The sequence below is a fragment of the Salpingoeca rosetta genome (genome assembly GCF_000188695.1).
Source record: "Salpingoeca rosetta unplaced genomic scaffold supercont1.27, whole genome shotgun sequence".
NCBI lineage: Eukaryota > Choanoflagellata > Craspedida > Salpingoecidae > Salpingoeca > Salpingoeca rosetta.
This window is the reverse complement of record NW_004754907.1, coordinates 416,308-426,307: the sequence shown is the minus strand read 5'-3', so window position 1 is coordinate 426,307 and position 10,000 is coordinate 416,308. Positions and strand designations below refer to the sequence as shown.

General features: G+C 54.4%; 2 protein-coding genes and 1 non-coding gene across 3 annotated transcripts in view; 2 read left to right on the top strand and 1 right to left on the bottom strand.

Moving 5' to 3' along the window:
- Positions 1-1,309: 1,309 nt before the first annotated feature.
- Positions 1,310-6,232, bottom strand: PTSG_08998 (TKL protein kinase). The gene is made up of 4 exons (XM_004989739.1): positions 6,083-6,232; positions 2,355-5,671; positions 1,692-2,134; positions 1,310-1,531 (listed from the first exon to the last, which is right to left on the bottom strand). The coding sequence occupies exons 1-4, from the start codon at positions 6,221-6,223 to the stop codon at positions 1,431-1,433; spliced, it is 4,002 nt and encodes a 1,333-aa protein (XP_004989796.1). The 5' UTR covers positions 6,224-6,232; the 3' UTR covers positions 1,310-1,430.
- A 291-nt stretch (positions 6,233-6,523) lies between these two features.
- PTSG_20140 lies at positions 6,524-6,595 on the top strand. The gene has a single exon. It is a non-coding gene; the product is annotated as a tRNA-Pro (tRNA).
- Positions 6,527-10,000, top strand: part of PTSG_08997 (uncharacterized protein) — a gene marked incomplete at its 3' end in the record, with an annotated part of 4,558 nt that continues 1,084 nt past the window's right edge. The window contains exons 1-9 of the mRNA XM_004989738.1: positions 6,527-7,402; positions 7,668-7,817; positions 8,010-8,029; positions 8,261-8,265; positions 8,567-8,613; positions 8,804-8,894; positions 9,160-9,256; positions 9,500-9,596; positions 9,794-9,884. Coding sequence (XP_004989795.1) covers positions 6,717-7,402; positions 7,668-7,817; positions 8,010-8,029; positions 8,261-8,265; positions 8,567-8,613; positions 8,804-8,894; positions 9,160-9,256; positions 9,500-9,596; positions 9,794-9,884 — 1,284 coding nt within the window. The 5' untranslated portion in view covers positions 6,527-6,716. The remainder of the gene's footprint in view (positions 7,403-7,667; positions 7,818-8,009; positions 8,030-8,260; positions 8,266-8,566; positions 8,614-8,803; positions 8,895-9,159; positions 9,257-9,499; positions 9,597-9,793; positions 9,885-10,000) is intronic.

The following is a 10,000-nucleotide window of genomic DNA, read 5'->3' as shown; positions in this document are numbered from 1 at the left end:
AAAAAAAAAACGAGGAAATTACCGAAGCATACACCGTAACATGTATGCGTTTCACATTCAAACATCATTGAACAAGCGCTAATAAATGCCCCGTTTCCCTCGGCTGCCAGCACGCCCAATCAAGGAAATGACGTCATGGCACATCGTGTCCGCATTCCTTCTTGGCACACATGGAGGCCACTGTGCTTGCTCTAGGGGCATCGATGAAGTGCGAAAGACCTTTTCATGTAAAGCAAAGGCGGCAGGAGAGTGTGCAGTGAGTTGGCACAACCTATAACGCTCGAAAGTGCTCTGCTGCTCTGAATCATCGTTTATAGTGTTAGTTGAGTTGAGCACGAAGAGAAGCGAGAATAGGCAAGCCCATCTGAGCAGTATGCAAACCAACAAAACAACGTCCATGTGTATACTTCTACTTGAGACCTTGCTGCGTGCCTGTTGCTTGCAGGCAAACAATGTGCTCTGCTAAACGCCTGCATCCTGCAAGGATGATGAGGGCTCACGTTACATCACACAAGAACACAAGAAAGCAAACAACAACCATTGAACCATGGCTGTGGACACGCACAAGCGTGAGATGAACCAAAAAAAAAAAGGCGAATACTTCCAATTCTTCTTGATGATTGCAGACATAAGGATGTAGGACAATCGCTCTTATCCCAACAATCTTTTTGAAAGCAGGCGCTCCTTCCGAAGTCTCTCAACCACCCAACCGATTTGTGACGTCAGAAGCTCAAAGTTGAGAACAGAGGACTAGAGGAACGGAACACAACGTCTGAGCTTCGTGATATACGTAGAGGCGAGAGATTTCTCGTGTGACTGGTTTGTGTGAGGGTGTGTGTCACATCATGTAGGATCAGAGACTCCACGCTACGCACTGCCCAATCCCTCTTTCCCTTGTGTTAGTGGCCTCGACATTGTTGGCAGTTTGGTCCTTCGTAAAGAGTTCCGCCTACCCCAACGGCCACAAATGGGAAGTTGAAGCGTTGAAACTGCGAAGCTGCTCATATTCGAGTGTGGCCGGATGTGGCACCACAATAACCGCAGAGCTTCAGGTTTGGGCATAAGCCATTCGGGTGGCATGCTGAGGTCGGGATGACCACGCATACACACGCGCACGCACACACACGCACACACACGCACACACACGCACTCGTACAACAGCAACAGCAACAACACACGCACACAAAGGCGCGCGTGTGCCAGTGCTGTTACCATGGGTGGTTGATGTTGGGTCAATGTTTGTGTACTAGTGTAGGTAACGGATATTGCTGGTGATTGGCAACAAAGGTCAGAAGAATAGACCATACCACGTAGGTGTTGACACCAGCATAGAGCAGAATAACAGGGAGCAAGATCGAAGGAAGGACTGTGCATCACAGGACATACACACACATACACACACATGCACATGTACACACACACATGCGCAACTAAGCAAGATGGTGGTCTTTGAGTTCTCCGAACGATGGTCGCTCACGAGGGCTCTGCGCCATACACTTGAACGTCAGTGACTGGAACCACTCGGGGATGGCTATTGGAAAGTGGGTGCGAGAGAGTGAGTGAGTGAGATTATATGAATGATTGTGATTGTGTGTATGTGTGTGTGAGTGAGGAGAGAAGGACACGCAAGTAAACAATCAAAGCACACACACACACACACACACACACATCACACACGGTTCGCAGCTCACCATCTTCTTCGCGATCATCAAATCGCAACCGCTTCCCATCCTCCAAAAGATTGCTGATGGTGGCGAGGATCGGCCCACGATACCCGCCCCCCTTCTCCTGCTCAATGAGGTCTGGCACACGCTGTGTCGCCACCTCCCACATGAGCACGCCAAAGCTGAAGATGTCGGCTTCAAAGCTGTACTTGTCACCCGTCAATGCCTCTGGTGCCATGTACAGCGGCGTCCCCACACCAGCCGTTAGCGTCATGCTCGTCATTGTCTGCAGTCCAGCCTGCTGGCTGTATTGGGGATCATCAACATCATGGGTGGATGACAGGCGGGTATGGCTGCTGCCGTGGGCTCTGCCACCTCCACCACGTGTAAAGCACTGGCGAATGGACCCGAAATCCGTAATCTTGGCGCGAAGCGACGATGACACCAGCACGTTTCCGCTCTTCAGGTCTCTGTTTGGGTGGTGTTGGTGTAGTTGGGGATGAGGGTAGGATGGTGCGGTGAGCAGTGAATAAGAAGCACGTACCTGCACACAAGCACCCACACACACACACTCACGCGCACTTGCACACACACACTCACACGCACTTGCACACACACACACACAAGCACAGTCACAAACACACACACACACACACACACACACACACACACACACACACACAAACGCACCGGTGCATCTGGTCCAGACTGTGGATAAAAGCCATGCCACTCGCAACATCACGCAGCAAGCGCAGCTTCAAGTCCCACACACTGTTCACATCATCGCTAACACCACCACTGCTGCTTTCCTCGATCTTCTTATTCCTCACCTCCATCAACACCCCCTCCATATCTTTCCCCAGCAGGTCCTTGAGGGACCCCATCGTCACAAATTCCAGCACCAGGAACGGGCTGCCATTGGGATCGGTGCCCGCCCCAAAGAACCGCACCACGTGTGGATGCCGTGTACGCTGCAAGAACTCAACCTCCTTCTCAAACTCAAGCACCGTGCTCTCGTCAAACGCCATGACGGCTTGTTGCAGCACTTTGACTGCCACCATCACTGTGTCCCACTCTGCCTTGAACACCACGCCAAACGCACCCGCAGCCACACGCTTAATCATCCTCAGCTCATCGTACTCAATCTCCCACGCCTTCTTTAGCGCCATTACTTCTTCATCCATCTCCACCAACAGCTGCTCCTGCAGGCCGATGCGTTTCGTCATGCCACGGTAGCGGCGTGACAACCACGCCACAAACAGGCCAAAGAACAGGCCGCCAATGACCGAGCCAGCAGCAATGCCGGCAATATCTGGGGTGTCCACCACACACCGCCCACCTGACGCCAGCTTGAAACCACGAGCGCATGTGCAGTGGAAGGAGAACACAACCTGGGGCGCGATCAGGTTTGAGCTGCCCAGCGGGCGCACGTCCATGTTTGACAGCTGAAGCGCACATTCAATGGGCGCATCAGTCAGCTGAAGGATGGGAGGAATGGGGCGGTTTGAAATGGCAGTGGTGTCAGCAGTCACGAAGGCGTCATCCGACAAGACAATTGTTCTGGCAGTGATGCGATTGACCTCTGCCAGGTGGCTCAGCCACGCGTTCCCCGCAAAGTCCAGCACGTCTGCTCGCTCGAGGCAGTTGCGTAGCGTTGCAGCTGCCTGGCGCACTTCAATGGCCCCGACCAAGTTGCGGGCGAAGAGAATGCGTGTGCCCCATCGCGTGCACAGCGCCCCCGATGGTGGGACGTTGGTGTTGCTGATGTCAAGGATGTCGATTGGTGGCGCGTTAATGGACGTGAGTTGGGTGCACCCGGAGACGTTCAACTCACGCAGTGGATTGTGGACGGTGATGGATCGCAGGTGCTTGTTGTCGCTTAGGAGCAGTGAGCCGAATGTCTTGTCAGGACATACTTGGATGGCTCTGTAGTCCGTGTTGGCGATACGAAGCTCACGCACGTCAGTTGCGAGCAGTTTACACAATGCGCTCATCGGCACCGTGTTGCTGCTGGCGCCTGGCCAGCCCAGGTGAAGCGTGTCGAGACTCAACGGTGGAAGGTCGTCAATTGATGGAACCACGGCGCTGATGTCCACATTCTCCAAACTGAGCGTTGATAGGCGTGAGATGCTGGTGATGTTGGTGATGTCTGACACCACTGCTCTGGATTCTGCTTGCCGGGAAGCGTCAAGTTCAAGGACGTTGAGATTGGCCAGACGAAGGAGTGGCGCCAGGTCTATGTGTTCGATTACGTGGTCTTGCAGACGGAGGGTGCGCAGAGCAGGTGTGAGGGCTGCATCTGGCAGCTCCCGCAAGGGGTTGTGGCTCAGGTCGAGTCGGCGAAGGCGATGGAATGTTCTGGGGAGGTGCAGTTGAGTCAAGTCGTTGCCGTCAAGGTTCAGGAAGCTCAGGAAAGCCGGCCGTGATGCTTGTAGGACGTTATCGATCGAGCGAAGGCGATTGTTGGCAAAGGACACTTGCAACAGTGCCAAGTTTCGTGTAAAGAGGGTGCGTGGAAGGGAGATGATTTTGGTGTCAGTGCAGGAGAACTGGGTGAGACGTCGGTTGAACCGAAGGAGGTCCGCAGGCAAGGCTGTCAGGTCATTGGCCCCGATGTTCAGCTGCCTCAGTGCTGACAGGCCTTTGAACACGCCTGGAGACAGTGACGTCAACGCATTGTCAAAGATCTGGAGATGCTGCAAGGATGAGAGACTGGCAAAAATGTTCTCGGGGAGGGACGTGATGAAGTTGTTTGCCAGTCCAAGCACCGTGAGACGGGTGGTGTTTCGAAACAGCGTTGGTGGCAAGCTGGTGAGGAGCATGCTCTCGAGGGTGAGGTGATCCAGCCTGCTCAGTGAAATGAAGGTGTCCGCATCAAGCTTTGCGATTGGGTTCTGGTGCATCTCCAAGCGCGTCAGGTTGGCGAGTGGATGGAACAGGCCAGAAGGAATGGCGCTGATGTCGTTTGAGAACAGGATCAGCCACTGCAACTGGGCAAGGTTATCGAGTCCTCCTGGCTCAAGCTCAGAAACGAGGTTGTGACTTAAGCCCAGTTGTTGCAGCATGGTCATCCCATTGAAATTGTCCTTGGCAATGCGACGAATACGGTTTTGGCGCAAGTTTAGCACTCTCAGCGAAGTCAAGCCTGAAAGATCCGGGATGGTCGCCAGCGAGCAGCCGGTGACGTGAAATTGCGAAACACCACGTGCGTTTTGGAAGCCGCTTGTGTCCACCTCGCGCAGCAGCGCGCTGTTGCGTATCCAGATGGTGTTGATGCCGGTCATTGGGTTGAGCACGCTCAATCGAAACGTGGCAAACTGTACGCCATCCAAGAGGACCTTGTTGCTGTCCGCGGTCCAATTGCCACGGTTGAACATCCATTGCAAAGTCGCTTCGGCAAGGTGCCCGTTCACATTCAACTGGATCACGGAGCCCGAAATAGCTTGTAGCCCGCTTGCATCAGTGCCGTCATCCACATGATCGTCGACACTCAAGGTGATGGTAAGCTGTCCGTTGGTGGCTGCACCAGGACATGTTCCGTTGACCACACTTGTCAGCGTGCACTGTCCAGCCTGCACAACTGGAGCAGACACCTTCCGCCGCACGCGCCTGTGGTGCTGCCGTGCGTGTTGCAAGGAGGGTTGCGTGGCCGTTGCGTGTGTGGAAGACGACAGCGAGGATGGAGTGGGCGGTGCGTTGGAACGGTGCGTTACATGCTCGTGAGTTAGGTCGTGAGTTGTGTCGTGAGCGCGCTCCTTGTCCTTCCTGTCGTGATCATCGTCCTCACACCCAAACGCAGTCATCATGCGATGAATCGGTGACAGGTCCAAAAATGGGAAGGGCAACGCGCCTGGCTCCTCGTGTGCCGTTTCATTTTGAGGTGTTCCCGTATTGCTACGGCCTACATTGTGTATGCGCTTGAAGAGCGGCGAGTCCTTGCCATGAGCCTTCAGTACGTTCAGCACCCGCGCCATGCTGTCTAGTGTCCCGTGCACATCCGAACACAGCTACAGAGGGGGTTTGGGTGCACGTGACAAGAGGCAAGAAACGATGGGTGCGTGCGTGCATGTTGGTGAGAAGGGACGGCAACACAGCACAGTATGTATATTTGTATGTGTACGTATACTCGAGCTGGAGGAAACCCAAACAAAGCAGTCACCCAACACAACACAACAAGAACAACAAGAACAACAAGAACAACAAGAACAACAAGAACAGCAAGAACAGCAAGAACAGCAAGAACAGCAAGAACAGCAAGAACAACAAGAACAGCAAGAACAACAAGAACAACAAGAACAACAAGAACAGAGGGCACCAAGGGCAAGAACGAGAGTACCCGCACTTCTCAGCTTCTCATAACACATGCAGGCCAGCACGCGGGCACTCGAGCACGCTGAAACGGGCAGTGGCAGACGTACCTGATAGTCTTGTGATGTCAGCGGTGGCACAGGACTTGTCGCTGCTGCTGGTTTCATGCTGTGCACGGTCATTGTCATGGCAGCCATCATCACCACGACCCTCACCACCACCAGTAACTTCACCACGGCTGCCACAGCCATGGCAGGAGAAGCCTGCACAACCAAGGAGGGCTGGGCAGCGGCAAGAGAAGGCTCAAAGGGAAGAGGGCAGCGGGGGGTTTGAGTGGTGAGGACTTGAGTATAGTCGCTGAGTCTCTCTGGTAGTGAGTGAAGTAGTGAGAGGAAGAGGAAGGAGAGAAGAGACAAGTGTTGAGGAGTTGTTGGAGTGCTTGCTGCCTTACTTTGCCTGCGGAAAAACCCTCAACAACGTTCTCAATCGTCGACGCAGCGAGGTGGATTACGTTCATGAAAATAATTTTCACACTGCTAGCAGCATCTGTTGGCCTCGTGGTCTAGGGGTATGATTCTCGCTTTGGGTGCGAGAGGTCCCGGGTTCAAATCCCGGCGAGGCCCCAGCTTTGTTTTTTTGGGCTCGCACTCGCAGGTGACTCACTCACGACCCGAAGCAACACCGCACACCTGACACCTCACCCACACCACCCACAGACACACGACACACACCACAAGCGCGACGATGGCAGCTCGCTGGTTCTTTGTGCTGCCGGAGGCAGGCAGCAAGGCATGGCACCTTGATGCGGGGAGCAGCGACAAGCAGCAAGACACGCAGACGACAACAACGACGACAAAGAAGACGAAGAAGGGCGAGGATGCTTCTGTGAGCAAGAGCAAGAAGAAGAAGGCCAAGGGCCAGAGGAAGGACTTGTTGAGCGAGAAGGACCAGATTGACAATGCGCGGCCGCTGTGCCAGCATGACAGCCAAGCTCTGGAGAAGGCCTGGCAGCAAATGAAGCACCGCCTCACGCACGTCGCTCGCAAGTACACAGCCGGCACCGCAGCGGAGGACTCGGGCCATGTCTATGATGGGAGTGGCAGTGACGGAGGCGGCGACAGTGACCTGGGAGACGCTGCGGCGGACACTGCTGACGCCGTTTCTGTGGACAAGGGCGCAGAGGAGATGAAGCGAGACCGTGACCTGGACGCGACCATGCTCATGGCGGAGCGCATGCGCAACGCCACCAGCACGGTTCCTGCACCAGTTGCTGGCCGTGCCGGTGAAGAGGACACAACAGACGAGCAAGGAGAGCATGTGGAACAAGCGCCGGACGAAACAGAGGAGCCCGAGGGCGAGCACAAGTCCCCGCGCTACGTGTTCATCTTTGGTGGTGCTTACCGCGTTGACGTTCTACAACTCAAGGCCGTGTAAGAATACGGGTTTAAGGATTGGTTTGCTGTGTGCGTGCGTTCGTGTGTGTGTGTGTGTGTGCGTGTGTGTGTGCATGCGTGTGTGTGCATGCGTGTGTGTGCATGCGTGCGTGCCTACTGCCTTGTCTGCTGTGTGTGTGTGTGTTCGTGCGTAGGAGGTTGTTGTTGCGCGTCTATGGAGGCATTCAACACATTGTCTTCTGGTCAATTGTTCTTCCCTCTTCACGCCTATTCATCTCGTCTGCGCGTTGTGGTTGCACAGCCCATATCTGTGGAAGGGGCGGCCGCTGCAAGTGTTTCGAGCAACGTGGTTCAAGCAGTCCGGGCGGCACATGTTGCCCATCGGCGACAAGCTTGCACGCTACCTTGAACTGCACCACCACATTGCCCGGCGTCGCATGCAGTCCGCAAAGTATGTGAGCGATTGTCTGCATGTGTGTATGTTTGTTGTGTGTGTGTTGTTTGTGTGCATGTGTGTGCGACTGTGCATGTGTGTGCGACTGTGTTTGTGTGTGTATGTGTCGTCTCTGTAGCGCTTTTTGCACGCACATCAACCCTCACACATGGTTCACGTCGTCATCGCCTCTATCTTTGATCTGCCAAGGCCGAATGTCGAGCACGCAGGTTTGCATGTGTGCGCGTGTGCTTGTGTGTGTGTACGTTTGTGTGCATGTGTGAATATGTGCATGTGCATGTGTGAATATGTGCTTGCGGGTGTGCGCGTACGTGTGCACACGAGTGAGCACAAGTGTCACCATGTGTGTGGACCGGCCAACTCACCGTGCGTTTGGTGCCCGTGTTTCGCTTCCTGACACTGGTCCTCGTTTTTCGGTGCCCTCTCTCTTCGTTCGGCAGCCAAGGTGCGGCATGCACAACGTTCAAGCTGCTCGCTTGTACACACAGACACACAGACACAGACACACACAGACATAGACACAGACACAGACATCGACACAGACACACACACACACACACACAGACACACAGACACACACACACACACACACACACACACACACACACACACAAGCAGACACCCACAGACACACACACACACGCACACACACACACACACACACACACACACACACCATACGCTCCCTCCCTCTCGCTCTCTAACCCACATAAGCTCTGTCGCTGCATTTCTCATCGCCGCATCAGCGCGTGGAGATTTATCGCGTCACACAGGAATCAACAGCGTACACGTGGTGAGATGCACTGCAGCGGTGGTTGGAAGTGACTGTACGGGACACTGTGGTTCGGGTGTGTGTGTGTGCATAGACGTGCACTGTGGTACGTGTGTGTCGCCCAGCACCTGCTGTCGCTACAGCCCGCTTTCGCATGTTTGCATGATCCTGGATGCCACAAATCGTTGATGTGTTGTCTTCCTGCCTGCAGGCATAGCGATGGCACCATCTTCTCCACGCCGAGCTTCGTTTCCTTCCTTAAATCACAGCAGCTCTTCCACGGTTATGACACGGTGGGCACGGTGCCTTTGCTCGCGCGTGAGATCTGCTGCGTTGACAGGTCTGCTCCAGGGCTTGTGTTGTTGCATCTCCATCTCAATCGTTCTATATCCTACGCCTCACAAACACACACACACACACACACACACAACACACGCAAACACACAACACACGCACACACACACGCACACACACAACACACACAACACACACACACACACACACACACACACACACACACACACACACACACACACACACACACACACACACACACACGCACCACAGCATCGCCAGGGCGAGGAGAGCAGCGTGGATGAAGTGGTGGAGCCAAATTGCCACTGTGGCGAGACGACCCATCTCGTCTTTGTTGTCCACGGAATCGGTGCGTGTGAATGTGAATCCTGTGTGTTGTACGCGCGTGTTGGAGTTGTTTTGCAGGCGTGTGTGCCGTCTTGTCTTGTGTGGCAGTCCTTGTGTCGTGTTCAACTGCATGCATTCGGTGTTACAACTCCTCCTTGAACGTCTTGCGCTAACCCAACAACACATGCCACTTGACACACTCCACACACCTCACATCCCACGCAACAAACCTGTGACCTTGGTGTACATACATGCACGTGTGCAGGCCAGAATTTTGACGAGAGCATTGAAAAGCACGCGCTGTCCTTTGATCGGCAGATGCGAAAGATTGCGCGCAAGGGCGTCTTTGGGCGCTCTTACAGGTCCGGGGTGGTTGGTGGTGATAATGGTTGTTGTTGTTGTTTTTGTTGGTGGTGGCAGTTATGGTTGTTGGTGGTAGTTGGTGGTGGTTGTTGGTTGTGGTTGCTGTTGGTGGTGGTGGTGAGGGTGGTTGTTGGTGACACGTCGTGGGTGCACACCCTCACGCGTTTCCCGCTACTGGCTCTTACCTCCTCCGCAGGATTGGGGCCAAACGCGTACAGTTTATTCCGATTCAATGGCGAAATACGCTCGCCCTCAACACGGACACCATCCGCGCCATCACGCCCGAGGTGAGCAATTATTTGTGTGCGTGCGTGTGCGTGTGTGTGTGTGCGTGTGTGTGTGTGTGCGTGTGTGCGTGTGTGTGTGTGTGTGTGTGTGTGTGTGTGTGTGTGTGTGTGTGTGT